A 20,343-nucleotide genomic window follows, 5' to 3' on the forward strand; every position below is an offset into this window, starting at 1 on the left:
TTTGTGGGAGTGTGTGTGTGTGTGTGTGTGTGTGGTTTTTATACCAATGTTCACAAATACATCTTTGCATATGCACAAATGCACATGTATTCATGCACACACTCCTGCTCCCTCTCTTAGGCAGGTCATAATGGTTGGTGGGAAAATCTTCCCCAGAGAGCACTCATTGCCACAGGCTCAGCTGTACAATAGGCTCAGGTGTGTGTTTGTGTGTGCATGTGTGTGTGTGTGTGTGTGAGGTTGCCTGTGCAGGGACATGGCTGCTTTTGCTGTTTAAAATGTCTTTATCTACTAATTATCTATTTATAAATGAGGGTATAAAATGTAGAATTGTAGGGGGAAAAAACAATCATCATGTTAGGACTCTGCATTATTCTGTTTCTGAAGTCTATTAACATGAATATTTCAACCTTCCGTTGGATTTTGGCTGTTAGTTGCTCTTGGCAAATCATGAATCATTTACTTGCGGCGATCGTACGCCATCTGGAGTCTTCATCAGACACTGTCTTCTATTTTAAGCAGTCAAGTAAAGGGATTTGAGTTTTGTGTTAGAAGGAATAAAGGCAAAGGCATGATTCTCTGTAAATTATGTTAATAAATAATGAAAAAATGTAGAAACGCTGCAAATAGGCGAATCAAAACACGTCTTAACCATACTTTCTTTCTTTTAAATGGTGTCCGGCTAAATTACTGACATAGCAAATTAAGTCTACAAATCATATTATTCTGAAGCTAAAGTCACCTACATGTGGACTGAAGTGTGAAGGGGAAACAAGTCCCCAGCAAGAAAACCCACTTACCCGCTTCGAGTACGGTACAGTCTGGGTACAGTACGGAAGCCCGGGTGGGGAAGCGAGGAAACCGAAGCGGGGAAACTGAAACGGCGATCCGGGGACAATGGCGGCGGGGCCTGGTGTTTCTATGCAGAGCGGTAGCCCTGCGAGAGAACTGTCTCTCTCGGTTCAGCAAGGAGGGAACCAGACTCATGGAGATCGGATCAAACCAGAAGAGGTTACAGGTATGGACGTGACCCGTGTTTTAATTTTGTTCGGCGTCTTGATTTCTGTTATTATAATGACCTGGCTTGGTGGACGAGGCGACTCAGGCTAACAGCTAATTTAGCCGACTGTGTAACGACAACGATTGCTCTTTACGTGTGTTTTTGACATGTTAATTGGGTGAATTTGCATCTCTTTGGGTAAAATTTAATAAAGTCCACTCGTGAAAAGTAAGTTGATGGCACCGGGCAGGGTGTTGTGCTTGGTGAAGGAGCATAGCTAACGTTAGCAGCTCGCTAACATCAACTTTGAGGAAACTCCAGCACTAACGTTAGGGACTCTAAAAGTAATTTATTGGCCATATTTTGATTGGGTAGTAGTGCTGACAAGAAATGCAAACCGGCCCACCTAGCCAATATGAACTAACAAGCTGTAGTAGCTCATTATTACAACGTTATGCCAACAAAACATTAGCCTCTGCTTCGTTGACATCATATGTATAATGTATGAGCCGACTGACACAGTCTCATGTGGTGCTGATTTGCCAGTTTTCCTTGATGTTATGTAACTTGATTGATTTACGTCTTTATGTTTTTTCGGGTTGTAATCATGTCAAGTCCTATTGATGCCCCCAACTACTCCCAATATACAGAAACCTTCGAGAGATATTAATGTGAACTCTAACGTTACTATTTGTGGGGAACTCAGAGAAACATAAAAAACAAATGTGGAGTGAACTGTCATGCCTTATTGCTGACCATCTCCACCCTTAATTCACATCACTCTGGAAAAATGTGTAGTTAGGATTCACTGAATATGACAGGGCAATTAAGTAGTGCAGTCTAATCCAACAGTCCTGCAATAAATTCTACCTTCATGAAGGTTATAATGTTCAGTTTTTGTTGAAACTGATTTTTGGAGAGGTGTTGATTCAACTTAATGATCATTTTTGAGGATATAGTTTGTGGTATATCTAAATAAACAGGCAACTATGTGTATTTTGTCTACAGCTGAATGTACCAACAAAAACTAAAGAAACTTCTTCATATGCATATATTACGTGCATGATGTGTGTAAGAAGTTTGAAACTTGTGGATGCCAAATGCAATGATTAATAGTGTTTTTTGACATGGTGTCGGGTTTTATTTTGCTTATCATGTGTTGAAAGGGAAAGGGAAACCTGCATTTAGCCCTGCACGCAGATCACCCCCCATACTTAGTTGAATTGCGTTTTTGTTTAATTGTTATCTAATGTATATTGCATCTATTTTTCAGAGGCAGAAAAGCAGAGTCGCATGGCTGCTTTGCTGGAGAGGCTCCATGCCAAACACAATGCTTCACGGCCATGGCAGGAGACCTGCAAGGTTGTGCGTCAGGCCATGGTGAGACAGAGACATCTTTCTCTGAGAGAAAATAATGTGTTTGAATTCACAAAGCACCTCGTTAAACCTGTGACAGGGTTTGATATTGAAGACTGCCTGAAGGTCTAGAACCAGTATGGGCCTGGTGATTACGCATCACTCCACCTGGTTTTGCTTTGACAAAACCAAACCGACTGGATGCCTGTCAGATGCTATGGTCAGACCTGAACTGACAGCAGGCAGGGTAGGAAAAAACATGTCAGCAGGTTTGCAAGAACAAGCTGCTGAAGATAGCTTTCTTCTTGCATTATTTCATCATGAAAAGACAACAATCAATACTTGATGAACAAGAGGTCACTCCCACACATTCTCACTCGAACATTAGCGAGAGTCATTATCTCTCATGTCAAAGTTCAGTCAGATTGAAGTCTGCACAAGGTGAGGTGTACAGGATCTATTCATGATGGGATAGGAGTGCAGTTTCCCCCTTCATTAAAATAAATGGAGACTTATTAAATCTTGAATAATGAATCAGTTTTGTAACTTTTGTAAGCATTTTTTAAAATGCTATGAACACACATATAATATCTATAATGACCCAGCAGTGTCAGCCTCATCAGATCACATCCCCTCAAGAGAGACTCACTACCAACCTGTTCAATACACATTTATAGCAACGAATCACTTAATTGCACAAACATGTTTTACTTTAATAACTTACCTGCTGTGAAACTATAGTAGTGACATTTAAATGTCTGACCTATTATTGTGCTGACTAAGCCAGTGAAAAACAAACCTGAACATTAAATCTTGTTGATGAAGCACTTTTGTCTTTCTCCAACTATTATCTTATTCCTCTATTTTTCTTCACTCTGTGTCCCAGGAGAAACGTGGTGTGATGAATGCTGCGGGTCACCAGCTCCTGCTCACCTGCTTGGAGACCCTGCAGAGAGCGCTGAAAGGTGAGACTTGTCAACTCAAAGGACAGAAACACGCGGGAGAGCAGGGCAAGATTTTCCATTAGAATGTGTTACTTTCCATCATTAGACTGTATTTAGACTGAAATGAACTGTTGGACATTATAATCAATTTTAATGAAAAGTGCCAGTGGAACCGACAAGCTGTTTTAATGTATGGTATTTTCTTTTAACCACTCACCATTAATTGAATGCAGCACGCTTCATTTAGCGTTTACTTTGAGTCGTGCATGCAGGCATGTTGTGTCTGCAGACAGCAGCAACACTGGGCAACAATTGTTATGACATAGTCTCATTATGTGACTTCCGATCCTCTTTTTCAGTCTCATCTCTGCCCTCCATGACAGATCGTCTGGAATCCATCGCTCGACAAAACATGTGAGTTTTTTCCCCTTTTGTTCATGTTTTCTCACCTGGTCTCTCCCAACTGTGACTGATTCAGAGGGTAACCCTCAGTACAGGAAATAGAGGCTGACGGAGGATGAAAGATGGTAAATTCAGCTGCAAATGGGAATAAAACACACTCCATACTGAGTTCCCTGAATAATTCATAAAACATTGCAGGTTGGTGTTGTTATTTTGTAATTGTTAATAGTGGAGTCAGTCAGAAAGGTTAATTACTTTCTTGTTCAATATACTAAAACCCTTTTTAATGACTAAAGTACAGGTTACTCTCCTCTCAGTCATTTTCTTTCTTCTTTTTTTTTTCTTTTCTGAACAGGCTGGGCTCTCACCTCAGCCCATCAGGGACAGAGTGTTACATCACATCAGACATGTTTTATGTGGAGGTGCAGCTGGACACCAGTGGCCAGCTAGTGGACGTCAAGGTGGCTCATCAGGGAGAAAACCCTACGGTCAGTTTACTGTAATTTCATAGAGCTTCATAAGGCGGAGTCAAGTTCGTCCTTGTTTATCATTAATTCTGTGCTTTTAAATTTAAGAATTTCTTCAAATGGTTGTCAAAGAGAAGCTAACTAGCTTTCATTCCTTCAGTTAATTCCATTCCCTTGTTGTCTTGTTCACAGAGTTGTCCTGAGCTGATTCAGCATCTAAGGTGATTACAAACCACACGCTTCACTGTACACTCCCATATACACCTGTGAGAAATACTTTTATTTGTCTGAAAGCGGTCTAAACCACCTCTCCTCCTGATTCACATCAGGGAGAAGAACTTTGAAGAGTTTTCCAAGCATCTGAAGGGACTGGTCGACCTATACAAGCTCCCTGGCGACAAGTAAGTAGACTAAGGATGACTAAGGATGTCTGGTTGAAGTCAACCTAAAAATAAGACACAGATGCCACATGTCTGTATGATTGTTGTAGTTTTCATGTAAGTTATATATACATATTAATTGTCTTCATTTCTGTGTTCCAGTAAGCTGAAAACCAAGATGTATATAGCACTGCAGTCTTTGGAGCTTGATCTCACTAAGATGATGCATATGTTTAGGTAAGTTCACAAAATCTCTTTCTGTTACCTTGTATATCCTCCTTTGTATCTTTGGGCTACTAGTGTTTTGCAAATATTGAGGTGCTGTGATATTATGCTATGGGCTAATGAAGCTAACATTAAGGTAAAGGCCTTAAGATTCAGTTAGTGTGGATCTGCGTTACTGTAGACCGGATACACTGGTAGTGATGAGTACCTAGAGACGTGTTATTCCCTGGTTAGCAGTTTTACCAGGTGTATGAAAAAGATGTAATAGTGTAATTTTGTAAACTGCACTGTGATTATTCAGAGAGTCATGCAGGGGAGGGAAACCTATTAGAAATGTTAAAGGTAGCAAGAAGGCAATTGCTGATTTTGGAAGGTGTAATAAGAGTAATAATGTTTGTAATGCAATAATTTGTGTTTTCTAGGTTAGCAACCAATGCTAATACAGTGGAGACTATTCTTCATGGCGGTGTGGGCTTGCTGACAGCCAGGAGTGGTGGCCATCTTGTTTCTCTTCAGTGTTACGTGTCCCCTTATGACATATTTGAGGAGGGAACGGGCACACAGCTCAACTTAACAGACAGCAATGGTAAGTGCACAGAGGAAGTGGATGAATTCATACATTTACATAAGAAGAATATGGAGATTTACACCAACCACTTGCCATATGGTAGCACCTTAAGTATCCTTGCGTGACAGTATCGCTTGTCTCCCTGTGTGGACACTTGGATAATCCTTGCAGTTCCACGCGCTCTGGGCGTCAGTGTTTCTGTGACAATCGAGGGAACCTCGGCCATCTACAAGCTCCCAATCGCTCCACTCATCACTGGATCACACCCAGTGGACAACAAGGGGTAAGAAGTTGTACCTCGCTTTATCAGGGAACTTATAAAATCCTGCAAGGAGCAAAAGAAAATTGACATTCATCAAACATGCATAAATGCACCACTCTTTGAAATAACAAGGCAATCATCTGAGGGTTATTTTAGTGTCCCAATGCAGAACTAGTAGAGAACAGAGAGAGACAGCTGATGAATTTTTTGGTGTATTTCAGGACACCTTCCTTTTCCACGGTGACCAACTCCAACTGTGTGGACCTGCCAGCTTGTTTTTTTCTCAAGATGAACCGCCCCATGCCTTTCTCACTGTCCTTTATTCAGAGGATGGGCAATGCTACTTGTGAGTTTACTTCATGAACACTGTACTCCAAAGTCATGAACGTACTTAAAGGACAATGCTCATTTTGTTTGATAATGTGGACTTCAACCTCTCCATTTTTTCACAGCGATCCCAGTGTTTGACAGCTCCCCCAGCCTCTCACCTCTCTACCAGTTAATTGTCCAGAGCCAGCGCCAGCACCTGGAGGAGGGCAGTTCCACACCACAGCCCTCACACAACATGCACTTCTATTCTGTGAGCAGACACACATGATACCTCCATACACATCATTAATGTGTTTGATCTCTCTTATCTTTTATTCAGTTCATTTCTACATCCAGCATGTGCTTTGTGGTTTCATGATTGTCCTGTAGTAACAGCAGTATTAAACAGGCCCCAAGACCCTGACCTTTGCTTGTTTTTTTGGCTTGTAATTTGGTCACTGGGAATTTAAGCCTATTCAATTTTTGGGATTATGTCAGTGTAAAATCATGGTCATTATTATGACCATTTCAGGATTACTATCAAAGCAAGTCTCCGTATACTGCCGTTCGTTCTGCCTCTTTGTTTGACATGTTCAACATCTGTAGTTCACGAAAAACATTGAATAAGTAAAATAAAGATGCACACAGCCAATAAAAACATCAAATTTTAGATGGGTACTCCACATAAATCACTGTTTTTGTATGCTTTCACAGGTGTTGCCAGATCAGCAGCACTGTTACTTTGTGAATGGTGATGCCCCGGTGCAAGACGGTCGTTCTCTTCAAGGAACACTGGTGTCCAAGATCCCCTTCCGCCACCCAGGACAAGTGCCACTCCTGTTGGATATCATCCGGCACCAGGCAGCCTATAACACCTTGATTGGCAGCTGTGTGAAACGAACTTCCATCAAAGAGGGTAAGTATCTGGCTTCTGATTTACTGTATTTGGTCAATTAACAACATGCACCCTGTTTTTTGTGTCTGATGTGTTAAATTACATTTGATGAGTGCAGCATCTTTGTTGTTGTTCCCTCAGACAGTGCAGGCCTGCTGCAATTTGAAGTATGTCCTCTTACTGACTCGAGTTTCAGCGTCTCTTTCCAGCATCCAGTCAATGAGTCATTAGTCTGTGGTGAGCAGTCACTTTGATAAACTCTCTGTAATCCAGCATATGTTGATATTATTTAAACAATATCCTTGAGTGATAGTGATACCACAATGTGTAAATTGTAGAATCAGTTGCAATATCAGTCTTTTGCTTATCTGACTCCTCTGTCCTATCTGACCTCCTTCCTCTAGTGGTAATGGAGGTGATTGACTCCAGACAGGTATCCTGCAAGCTATATAAAGGACTGTCAGATGCTCTGATCTGCACTGATGAATTCATCACCAAAGTGGTCCAGAGGTGAGATTGTTAATTCCTCCTGAATGCATGAATGTGGACATTATGTCTTTTATGGAAATTGTTTCCTGTCCCTCGCAGATGCATGTCCATCCCTGTAACGATGCGGGCCATTCGGAGGAAAGCAGAGACCATCCAGGCAGACACTCCAGCCCTCTCACTAATTGCCCAGACAGTGGAGATCATGGTGAAGAATAACCTGCCACCCTCCGGTAGTCCCACCTACAACATGGCAACAGGCGATGGAACTAACTCCATGGGACTGCCTGGGCTCACAGGGGGCAACACACCAACTGGAGGAGGACCACCTGGGGGACCTAACTTTGCAGGTCCAATTACTTCTCTGTTTGGGATTTCCCGAACAGAGAGGCAAGGCCAAGGAGCAGAGTGCCCAACCCAAGGAGGGGTGGCTGGCCAGCAACAGTTGCAGCAACATCAGCAGCAACAGCAGCCCGGGCAAGGCCATTCAGATGACTACAACAAAGTCACCCAGAATCCCATACTGACAAGTTTATTACAGATAACTGGAAGTGTGGGTTCTAGTCCCAGCTCCCAGAATGCACCACAGCCCCACCAAACTCCACCTCCAACATCCTCCCCTGCCAGCAACACCAAGAATCATCCTATGTTGATGAACTTGTTAAAAGACAACCCTACACAAGATTTCGCCGCACTGTATGGTTCTAGTCCATTAGAGAGGCAGAATTCTTCATCTGGCTCCCCACGGACAGATGGCATGGGTGGAACCTGCCCTGGAGGTAATGCGAAAGGGAAGAAGAAGCGCCCACGGGGGCCAGAAAAGGGTGGCATGTTGCCCGGAACTAATGCAGGTGGTGGAGGTGGTGGTTTAGGCATTAAATCACAACAAGGATCTTCCATGTCTCAGCACCACCAGCACCATCCAGTCACACATGAGGATGACTTTCACCGTGAGCTCCTCTCTATGGATGTGGATGCATCTCAAAATTCTATCTTTGATGTTAACCTGACCGGTGATGGCCTAGATACGCCCCATAGCATCACTCCAGCACCTAGCCAATGTGGAACACCACCCTCTGGCCCCAGCATGCCGTATTCACAGTCTCATGTCCAGTCTCAGCAACAGCAACCGCCAGGTACTGTACCACCTCGTATGGTTCGTCTCTCAAGCTCTGATAGCATAGGGCCTGATATCACAGAAATCTTGTCAGATTTGCCTGAGCAGACAGGCAAAGGCAGCTGCGGGAGCCACGGGCAGCACCCCATGGGCAGTGGTGGGGAGGATGGCGGCCCCCTAGGTACACCCATCCGTGACTCCTCCAGCTCAGGTCAGGGCAGTGCAGTGTTTGACTCTGCAGACATTTTCAATACCAACAGCAATGAGAATCCTTTTACTGATGCTGCTGACCTGATTGCTGAGGCTGCTGCAACTGCTGCCACTCCCACCAGCGATTCTTCTTCCACCAACTTCTTCCCTGATGCTGCTGACTTCAACCCTGACCTCCTGACCTCAGGCCATGGCTTCTCCCAGAACTACTTTGATGACAGCTCTCCAAGTGCCGATGGAGACATGGACCTGGTCAAGGGTTTTGGGGGAAGTAGCCAGCAGAATACCCCGTCAGGAACACCTCAGAATCCTACTCCACATGGGCAGAGCACCCCAGAACCCTCACTGAAGGACCCTTTTGATATGGGGATAGTTTTTGGGGGCAACAGTGGTGGCGGTAAACCGCTTCTGGGACAAGCTCCAGATTTGGGAGACACACATGGTGGAGGGTCCCAGAGCCCCCTCATAATGGGCCTTGGGGGGGCATGTGGTGACTTTAAAAGTGCAGAACCCAAAGTTAAACAGCAACAGGGGCTCATGCGGCCAAAGGATGAGAATGGGGGTAGCGGAGGGAGCAGTTCTGGGATGGGGATGGGAAGCAGTTCAACAGAGGGCAAGCAGGTTAAACGTAGCAGGACCCCATCCAGTGAGGGAAAGTCTAAAGAAAAGCCTCCCAAACGCAAAAAGCTGGACCCTGATGGAAAGTCCCCCTCTCACAGCTCAGGGGGACGCCCATATACACCTCCTAGTGGTGGCTCAGGCTCTGGGGGAAGCATAAGTGGAGGAGGCTCCAAGTCTCCTGGTAGTTCAGGACGCTCGCAAACTCCTCCTGGTGGTGCCACACCTCCAATTCCCAAAATCACTATTCAGATCGCAAAAGGGACCATAACTGGGGGAAAAACATCATCCCATAGTGGATACACTTCCAGCAGCTCAGCCACAAGCAGCACAGGAGGAGCAGGGGGGACAAGCAGCAGCAAAAGCCATCATTCCCACTCATCTTCCTCTGGGAAGATCAAGTCCAAGGAAGGCTCCACAACACAAGGCAACAGCTCCAAGCCAGGGAGTGCAGGAATAGGAGGTGGAGGTGGGCCATCCCAGTCTAAAGGCTCCTCCCAAGGAATGGGTGTTGGCAAACCAGGATCCTCCCCAATCACCAAACATGGGATGTCAGGGCCTGGAGGTAGTGGGAGTGGAATTGGAAGTGGTAATAAAATTAAGCCTCAGGGGGGCAAGCCTTCTGGGTCTCTTATGAATCCCAACATAAAGCCCAACATCTCCCCTTCTCACTCCCGCTCCAGTAGCTCTGGTGACAAATTGTCCTCCCCTATGAAAATGCAGCAGTCCCAGGTTCCAGGAACACCTCCCTCTTCCAAGGCTAAATCGCCAATGGGCTCAGGAGGTGGCAGCTCTGGAGGGTCCAAGTCTTCTGGTGGAGGTATGAGCTCCCAGAAGCCTATGGGTGGGAGCTCCTCCTCTGGTTCCACATCATCTTCATCATCCTCCAGCTCCTCCTCCTCCTCTGGTTCCATGACCTTCTCAGGAGGCTCCCAGTCTCAGTATGGGGGTGGTGGAAGTGGAGGGGGAGGAGGGGCAGGAGGAGGAAGTGGAAGTGGAGGCAGTGGTGGAGGGGGAGGAGGGGGAGGAAGCGGGAGTGGAGGGGGTGGTCAAAACAATGCAAATAACCCCAACGCCAAAGGGAAGTCTCCAAGTCGAAACAAGAAACCCTCTCTTACGGCAGTCATAGACAAACTGAAGAGTGTAGGTGGAGGAGGAGTGGGGGAGGATGGTTGTGAGGTAGGGCCACCAGTAGGGGGAAGCGGTTCAGGATCTGCTCCTGGTGGTGGTGGTTCTGGAAATGTTCCCAGCAGTGGACCTTCAAACATGGGTCCTTCCAAGCATGCCTCGTCCTCCCAAAGTGGGGAGTATAAGCGGGAAAAGTCTGATAAAGAGGCAAAAGCAAAAGTGTCTGTTTCAGGGGGGAACAGTGGGGATAAAAAGCTGATGGACCCAAAAACAGGAGGGGCGAGTGCGACCGGTCTGGCCAAAATTATCATAAGCAAACCTGATGGTGGCTCACCAAGCATCAAGGCCAAAGTGACTCTTCAGAAAGCAGGGGAAGGATCTGGTGACTCTATGCGTCCCCAAATTTCTAGCCTCAAAGCTTCCCCCCTCTTCAGTGGCTCTACTCCCAAGCATGACCGCTCCTCCCCGAGCCACAGCCGCTCACCAGGATACACCCCACTCAACCACGACAGTGAGAGCGAGTCGGGCAGCAGCTCAGTGGCCGAGAAGTCCCACCAGAACAGCCCCAGCTCAGACGACGACCAGACTATTCGCCCGCTTCCCCCCCAGGACTACATGAGCTCCATTCCCCTCAGCTCAGGGGAGAAGCACAAGAAACACAAGAAGGAGAAGAAGAAACAGAAAGAGAGAGAGCGGGAGAGGGACAGAGACCGAGAACGGGACAGGGACAAAGAGAAAAAGAAGTCATCTATGTCCATGGGGCCATCCTCGCATCCAATAAAGGCCGACAGTTGGTCCCGGTCACCTATCTCGGCTTCAGATTCATCTTTGTCCATGCTGGGTTCAGAGCGTCCATCCCGGCCCAGTCCAATGTATATGAGAAATGAAGATGATGACCTCATGGACTCCGCCCTCACTGGCAACCTTTAATTGTATTTAGAAAGCCTCTTTTTTTTCTCACACAAGTTTTTAACACATGCCTTTTAACATGCAAATGAAACTTCTATTTATTTAACTCAAGTCACAAACTGGAACAAGAATATTGTGGCTCTTGTGAGTGATCATTGTCCTGTTAAAGATGTATTATAATGTCATATTTTACTGCTTGAGTATCAGCATATAATATCCCAGGATTGGGATGCCAGTTTTATATGGAAGTGGTTCACTGTCATCCAGATCCACCCCAGAATACCAACTTTCTTAAGCTTCATTAAGGAAATGGCTTTTTACAGTATATTTTCAGAGAAATTTACATTATTTTTGTCTTTTCTGTGATGTCAGGTCCTCACTGTCAGTAATTTCACTTCTTTTCACACCTAATACATCTGCTGCTGTTGGTATGTAAATGTTAAAAACATACCAGATTGCCACTATACTGTATGTCAAAATAAGTATGACATCTGATAAAAAACAAAGTATTGTAAAGCAAGAAGGGTACAGTGTTCAGTTGCCTTGTTTTTCAGATCCAACTGGGAATTTTAAAATTTTGATACATTTTAAACTGTTGATGTTAGTTTAGAGTGTAAAGAGCACTGAAACTGATGATGGTGATGAAGATGATAATGGAGGAAAAGTGGTATGCTGGTAATTTTTTAACTGTAGAAGTTTGTGGAAGCTTGAAATAAACATTTCACTTCTGGAAAAAGTTCACTGTCCCATTTCTGTATTTTGAGTTCATGTCAAGCAAGACGGAAGTCAAGATCAGTAGAAAGCAACAGTAGTAGAGCACGTCTTTGTAGTTAGTGGTGGAATAAATATTCAGATCCTTTACTTCAGTAAAAGTACTGAATTCAAAACCTTACTTGAGTAAAAGTATGTAAGTATTATAAGCAAAATGTACTTGATCAAAAGTATCAAAAGTAAAAATACTCATGCAGAAAAATGGTCCCTGTCAGTATTTAACTATTACATAAGATGATTTTGTGTCAATCTTGCTGCTGCATTGATGCATATATTGATGTTTAAGTAATGTACTTGAGGAAGAAAAAAGAGTTAACTGCTCCACTACAATGCTACACTAGATGGCAGCAGTGGATCAAGCTGCTCAGTCACTGTTGGCAAAATTACATTTTTTTTTTGTTGTTGTTTTTACACACTCCCAGAGGTAATGTGTAGAGGTTAAATTAAACTCCACGCCTTTATTCGCAGGTATTACAGAGGAAGATTTGTGAAATCATGAGGCAACCAAAGGGGCAGAACAGTGGGACTGAAAAAGCAAACAGCCATAGATGCACAAAACAAATCAGTAAGAATGGTCAAAAGGAATGTCATCAAATAAAATAAAAAATGAATTATTGAACTCATCAAACTCGACTGCTCAATGCATTATCCAGAGGACTTCTCTGTTCACTGAGACTAAGATACAACCAGGTAGACAAAATGTCATCTCGAACTTAAAGCACAGGTACAAGTACTGTTACAAATGAGGCTCAACTGGAAAGGAGGTTTGGCTGTCAGCATTTTAATATGTGAGTTTCAAAGTAATATAAGAGAACTAGAGGACAAATGAATTGCCTTGATTAAAAAGCAGACGAATGATTTATGTCAAGTTGTGTCTAGCAAACCATCAAAACATGTTTGTTGAGACTATCCAATGAGGATCTGGTGGTTGTATTAAGTAGCATGCAACCCAATGTGACACATATTTGTTGTGCAGTTTCAGTGGTTATTTGTTTACATGAATTTTAAAGTCCCCTTTCCTATTAGTTGTTTCGAAGATTGTTTTGTCTGCACCAAGATACATTACACTTATTTCAGAGAATTGGCTCTGAGCCGTGTGACCGCTTAAAAAAAAGAGATGTCTACTTGAGACCCCTCGTCTTCGGTTGCATATGTCTACCTGTTGTGTCCAGTTTACCCAAAGAGTGATTATTTTTCCCTTGCATTATATGGATCATTTTCAGTGGTAAAAGTATCCAGTAATTCACAAGAAAATGAGCAAATATTAAATGAAAGTCTGGCAAAATAAACACAAGTTAATCATCCTGTTACCCTTTCTGGTTTAGAGGGTAATAGCTGTTTCTTTTAAGCTTAGAAGTGGTGCTAAAATGTCAGCATAGTAGTAAATCAATAGAATATATTCCTGTATAGACAGAAAGAAAAGAAATACATTCTCACCTTTGACACCCTTCATGTCCCATGTGACACCATATGAAACCAAAGGAGACTCCAAGGCTCCAGGTCAGCTGATCTTCTGACCAATCGCCTCACTTTCCTCAAGCTCTGCTGACTGGGATGTTTTTGTCCCCCAGAAGCCCTGCTAAACTGCTTAGCTAACACAAATGAATGGAGTCTCTTTATAATAAAAACAATCTGTTATTATGGAGTCAGTTGCTTTGAAGAAACGTGAAGCTTGACTCAAATTGTCTCAAGTGTATCATCAACCATGTGCACTGTAATAGGCAGCAGCTTTCTCAGGGCGCCTGCTTAGCAGTTGGTTGGCTTCCCATTCCTGTCAGTGTCCCAAAGAGCCCCGCTGAAGGGCCCCTGAGGGAGGTCATCTAACCCTTTGTTCTGTATATGTACTAACTCGCCCTAAGGATGGATGCTGAAAAATGTCATATTCAGCTAAATACTCTCCCAACACCACTGCAGGAGGTTGCTTGAATGTCATCACTGCCATTATTATCTGTCCTTGTAAAAAGAAGAAGAAGAAGTGCGCAAGATGGAAAACACTACTGGAAAGACATGGTTCAATTTCAGTACATTTATATGACAGCAGGAAGCAGCCTTCAGCCATAGAGGCTCCTTTAGTTATTAAAATGTTTACATTTTTGTGGTAATAGTCCTTTTTTAAAGAAGACGCAGCAGGAAAAGAACAGGTGTCAGTAATAAAATTATTGATGGCTGAATTCCATTTAGCTGCGCACACTCAGATGCCACCAAGCACTTCATTACAGTCAATGTTTCTGCCTGTCCTTTCCAACCAATTTGTCAAATTCCAGGAAATTAAAAGAAAGCCTGAGACTGCAAGCTCCTCTCCCCGTTTCTCTCTTCCCTTTCCTGTCAACCTTTTCAAACTGCTGATCCCACTTTTCTGCAGCACGGCTAATTTCTCTATTGTCGACCCTGCCACTCAAACTTTCTGCCTGGCTTTACACTCAATCTTACTGCTTGGAATATATCCATATTATACTCTTTCATCGTTTCTCAAACACAAGGCTGAGGCAGACTGCAGGTCTCTGTGATGTAACTGAGCGGTTTCAGATCTGGTTGGCTGACATAAACACTGCTTTGAAACCCTTTTCATGGATAGTCACTTTCTCGCATGTGCTTGAGACAAAAATAAGTCCTGACATTTTCAAATTTCTGCACCCCATATTTCTCAACTGTCAATGTTTATTTTGCTGTTTAATTCAGCTTTAATATTTCCCATCATAAAATCAGAATTTCAGAAAACAATTTGGCCAATGCTTCTTTTTTTTTTAAGACCTGATACCTGCAAATCCCATCAGCCCCAGCTGCAGTGTGTGTTTAGTGCAAATTAGCAAATGCTAACAGGCTAAACTAATGTGGTGAACATTAGCATTTGGCTCAAAGTACAGCCTCACAGGGCTGTTGGCATGGCTACAGACTCCTAGTGTTACTCCCTCTCTGTTACCATTTTAAACTAAAAACCAGCCACAATTTACATAGAGTTATCATTGCAATAGCTGGTCTGTCCATTTCCATTTTTCACATGTCTCACTTGTCTTACTCCTCTCACTCTATGCTGGCCAAATGTGCAGCTTAATGTCTTTGCTCCCATCTTGTAGTACTCCAATATCAATCCTCGTCCCATCATTAATGTACAACTCCTTTTCATCAGGTAGTTCCTTTAACAATTCCTCCTTTTCTCCTCTCACGTGCCCTCCTCTGTTTCTTTTTCCTCTTCTGCTATCTCAGTTATATCCTTGACTGTCTCTTTCTCCATTGCCAGCCAGTTTTGCCCCACGGGTTACCTTTTAACTGTCTGCATGGTGGAAGAGGTAAGTTGGCAATAACGAGATGCAGCCATGCTCATTTGTTTCAATAGATAGTGTGTGTTACAAGGATCACTTTTCCAATCATTTAGTTTTTGTGGTGTGCAGATTTATTACATTTCAGGCATGAGAGACACAAAAGATGCAGGCAGTGAGTTGAGTTCAGAAAATTGCAGCACATAAGGAAGGGCTGCAGTTCATGACTGTTGATGAGCTGTATAGCATGGAAATAACCTCCCAGCTTATCCTGTAGATAAGCAAGCAAGAGGAGGCAGTCATTTGCCAGTTAGTTAAGCTTTATAGCTGCACACAGTTAGCTTTGGGAGGCAAAGGAGGAAGAGGGGGCAGAGGAGGGGGTGAAAAGAAGGGGAAGTAAGAATAAAAGCAAACGAAGGAGTGAGGAAAAAGAGAGTGTAGATGTATTTTCAGCCCGAGAGTGCTACATCCTGAACTAAGGATATTATTATAGCAAGAGAGCCACAAACTCCAGCTACGCTCTCTGGAGTAAGGCAGCAACTTACAGCATGAAGGCAGGAGAACATTTTATCTTTGCTCGAAGGTTTCTGTCTGTGCAAATTGAGTCTTAAGTTTAATAACGAGTTCCTGGTTTTACTCAACAGTGATAGAAATGCAATGGTGTCACTGTGCCACTTATTTGTATTTTTTGTATTTTTCATGTAGATCAGCATCAGGCCCTGAATAACATTTGTTCTGACAAGAAATAGCAACCACAGCCAAATGGACTGAGACTGAAATTTAATTTAAACCACTTTTTCATTTACAAGTTCCTGCAAATGAACCACGAAAATCGTAGATTAATTTGTTGATGTTGATTTTATTTCTTGGTGGGAAAGTTTATCAGCAGTTTGTATTTTCATTCTGATGTTACAGTATTAAAATCATTCTAGTTTCATGAATTCACTTGCTTTGTAGGAAGAGTTTATGGTTTTGTGGCTTTGCAGGTCTTTTTAAAATGCTGCGCCGAGGCAAGTTTCCTCTAACTGTATCAAGCTTTAGAGTTATGCTGAGGCAAACTGAAGTAAGTGGCTATAAAAGTGTATTGCTTGCGAAACATCAGCAAAACTGAAGGAAGGTACACCTAAGTTCATGGCTGTGGTGTGTCAACACTAAGCATTTCACTGTAGTTTTCCTCTTATTCAAACCTTTTGGAATTAAAACCACTGCAAGAGTTGTTTTAAATGAAGAATGCAGCCAAAACATGTGACATGAATGGACACTTAAAGGACTAGTAATGTGTGTAAAATGTTTTTCAGCACCATGGAGAGTTCTACACCACACCATGGACCTTGTGACAAGACATTTTTAATCAAAAATATAAAATGGGTATTTTGTCCTGTCAGGTCAATTTATCCACCGCTTGTCATTTCCTAGATGTGTCCCCCTGGATGAGCTACTCCCTGGCATGTTGTGGACTCTGGTATGGTAAACTTAAGATATGAGCTATGTGTTTTATTGGTTTAGTAATTCTCCTCTGATTTCTAAGCAGGAAATTCATTTTTTTCATCTCTTCAGGGGCAAGCCAGCGAGCAGAACCTAAATAACAATTCATGTCCAAAGTAATATAACATGTCATGTCAAGTCACAAGATATATATTCCCTCAGCTGTGGCAATGAGGTGTCCCTCCATCGCATGCACCACCTAAACCAAACATTATTGTGGGCAGTAGTTCAAACTGAAGGGCTTTAGTATCTGTGCTAGAGGAGGTCATTTGGCCTGTGTCCTCCACTCGTTTCTCCTGTCAGTAGCTGTATTTCGGCATGATGATGTGTCTGTAAGGCTATGTGTAGCACTCATTAAAAAGAAATGGAAGTCTATTGTCCGTATAATCCCTGTGGGGCCGGGGTGTGAGTCAGCAAATGGCAAAGCCAACCCCTTTTGGCATGTCCAACGCAAACCCCAATGTCATTCTGGCCACCTGCCCATCCTCTCGGCCCATCCCTCTCTCTTTCCACCCCCCTCTCACAGAATCACTGCTGCTGATAATCCATCTTTTTTTTCCAATGTCTCTCTCTGGAAAATATATCACTGTATTACTCCTGCAGACACTTACAGAGATGTACTGTGAGTGTGCTCCTCCATCGAGGGTTTATAGAGACTTTATCGTTCTTTATGGCACAACATGTCCTAAGAGTCTATTATAATACTCTTAAGGGGATTTTAGTTCTGCTGTAATACTTGTGCAATATCTTAAAATGTAGTACTATTATGCTAAAATGTATTAAGAAATGTAGTTCTTTTTCTTTAAGGGAATATTAATGCCCCCAAATCTTTCCTGCACCAGAATAATTCATGGGAGTCTAAGACATCCTCTGTTAGGTGTGAATGTTATCACTTGTTAAAGGCATCTTAGCCTACTAACTATTATACTTTTCTGCTGGGGTTTTTTTTGTAATGGGGGTTAATGGGATATTATCCTGAAAGTGAGACTCAGTTAATCAATTTAAATGACAAACTTTGAAAAAATGAAAACACAGCTCCTTCCCACAAGAATAAGGTGGTAATGTGGCAGCGATAAAGAATTAATCAGGCGCCTAAAGTGAACTGTCTAAATAATGACAACGGAGAAACTCTCAAAATGTGAAAGGAACACTTTCAGCATCTATGAATTTTAATGAGTACAATAGGTACATAAATAATTTTGTAATATATCCAATGTCATCTCACATCATCTCATGCCTTTATATATAAACATTGCTTGTCTTGAGGCATCTGGTCTTTGCTTACTCGAGTTGCTTTACACTTGCCAACAACTGTAATTCCACACATATCTTACCCATCTTATCACATGTGCACACAAGTTCAAGCAGCTATAGACATACATGAGAGTAAAATGTGAGTATGCCTTCGTGTCTAACAGATTCACTGCTAAAATCTCTTTAGATTGTAAAGCTGCTCATCCAAAATGAGAGGCGGAGTGGCTGTAATTGTGAATGTGGTCAATGTTCACTTAGATATGGCCTTGTTCAGTATGAATAGATGCCATTTTGCTACAGTGGGTGCTCACATATTCACAAAATTCAACCTTGACCCTAAAATGAGGCCCTTATCCTAAACCCTTAAAGCAGCAAGGACCAAACCAAATATCCTGCCAAAATGACTGAATTTCAAACTGGTTCGCACAAGGACAGAACAACAGCAACATATGTATTCATTGATATGTAGTAATGTTAGCTTTAGCTCATAGCATCTACCAAAGCTATGACAAACAGACAGAGTATGCACACCCATCTTCACACACGGACAGTCTGTGGACAGTAGGTCTGCCTCTGGAGCTAAATATAGCTGTCACGTTTGCTGAGCAAATTATTCTGACTTTGGCCCTACAAGTAATTTTGGCTTTCTGTCTCGTTTGTGTCAAAATCTGCCAAATCTTTATCTGCAAGGCTATATGTCCCTCTGAAATGTGGCAGAGTAGCACAAAATGGAAACACTCAAGTAAAGTACAAGTACTCCAAAACTGTACTTAAGTAGTACAGGAAAAATATGTAATTACTGTACTTAATTCTGGCACTGTCTGCTTTTGGCTAAGTAGCTACCTTAGCTAGCAGTTTGTTAGGCTACTTACTTTACTTGCTTGTGCTCTTTGCCCCGTTTGGGACATAAGGCATCAATAATGTCCCACCACAGCAGGTCGTTGTGCCTCGCCCCATGAGAGACCCACCTCCTCCCAAGCTCCGCCTCCACCACAACACTCTTACCTGACTCTTTTTTACCAATGCCAGTAGCATGCTAGCGGCATGGCTAATAGACATTCCTATCAGCCAAAGCTTTAGCCTATTTTGTGTCCAGAGCTAATCAGCCAATGTTACCATGCTAACATGCTAAACTGAGATGGTGAACATAGCCTCAACATTAAACCTGCTTAACATCAGCATGTTATCATTGTCATAGTGAGCATGTTAGCATTTAGCTCAAATAAGTAAGTACAGCCACACAGAGCCACTAGAACAGCTGTAGACTCTTACTCTTGTTAAGCTACATCTCAAGAGTGTTTTGCTGTAAACAAGATTAAAGGGGGGGGGGGGGGGGATTCTTGCTTGCATTGTTAAACAGTTTCTTAACAGATTTTTCACTTATATAGTTTATGTACATTATGAATACTTCACCACATAAGGGAAAGTGTATCTTAATCTCAGTGCTATATACAGAGACCACATGTTCTCACTACATTACATTCATCTTTCTCGTACTGCTCACTGAGCGTGTCATGATCCAAGTTATTCATATGTTTTCTTACTATAATCAGGTCAGAATCATTTTAATATAATCATGTTAAGGTCAGACAAATTCATTCATTCATTCCTTGTTGTTAAATTGTAATCATTTTATTTTGTTATAATGAGGTTAAAGTCTGGGTACTGTCTCACTGTTTGCTTCTGCCTCATCACACAAACACACACATACGACTGAATCTTTTTCATCTCAGTCAGACACCTGAATAGCATCTGTTATTTAAATATAACACTCACACCTTATCTTCCATTCCTGTGTGTTCGCAGCTAGTCTTTAATGCAGGACACTCCTTTTGGTCTTATGATGCCTATTCTGGTGTACAAATATTACATAATATACTGTTTGATGTTGTTTGCTATATATGGCTGTTTTGAAAAAAACTCCTTTCATATTGGGGGTTTCGGCTGATGACTTTATTATCTAAAATGTGATAAATCAAGACTTTTCTCTGTTTGGTCTATTGTTCCCTCTCCTTGTCTCTCTTGCACCAAACTCTCTCCTCACATCTTATTTTCCTGACACCCTGAAAACCATGCTTGTACAGTTCGTTTTGTGATATCTCACACCTTCAAATATTTCATAATTCACAGCAAACCTGGTAGAAAGGGTCTAACGTCAGCTGTCATCAGATTTTGGCAAAGTGTCATTTTTTTCTTTCTTGTCATGAAAATAGAAAAGCACACATGAACATCTAGATTTTAAAAAAGCAACATAGATCTACCACACACGTACAAAACAAATCCTAACAGAAAGAAGTGGG

The 20,343-nt window shown here is 42.6% G+C and overlaps 1 protein-coding gene across 1 annotated transcript; it reads left to right on the forward strand.

Annotated features, from left to right (window-relative positions):
- The first annotated feature begins 897 nt into the window (after positions 1-897).
- Positions 898-12,006, forward strand: med1 (mediator complex subunit 1). The gene is made up of 16 exons (XM_070926978.1): positions 898-1,018; positions 2,274-2,380; positions 3,243-3,321; positions 3,660-3,714; positions 4,058-4,190; positions 4,362-4,390; positions 4,499-4,570; positions 4,712-4,786; positions 5,197-5,360; positions 5,514-5,625; positions 5,826-5,950; positions 6,057-6,184; positions 6,628-6,829; positions 6,950-7,045; positions 7,213-7,318; positions 7,397-12,006. The coding sequence occupies exons 1-16, from the start codon at positions 898-900 to the stop codon at positions 11,295-11,297; spliced, it is 5,505 nt and encodes a 1,834-aa protein (XP_070783079.1). The 3' UTR covers positions 11,298-12,006.
- The last annotated feature ends 8,337 nt before the right edge of the window (positions 12,007-20,343 follow it).

This window comes from Enoplosus armatus, chromosome 20, assembly GCF_043641665.1.
Source record: "Enoplosus armatus isolate fEnoArm2 chromosome 20, fEnoArm2.hap1, whole genome shotgun sequence".
Classification (NCBI taxonomy): Eukaryota; Metazoa; Chordata; class Actinopteri; order Centrarchiformes; family Enoplosidae; genus Enoplosus; species Enoplosus armatus.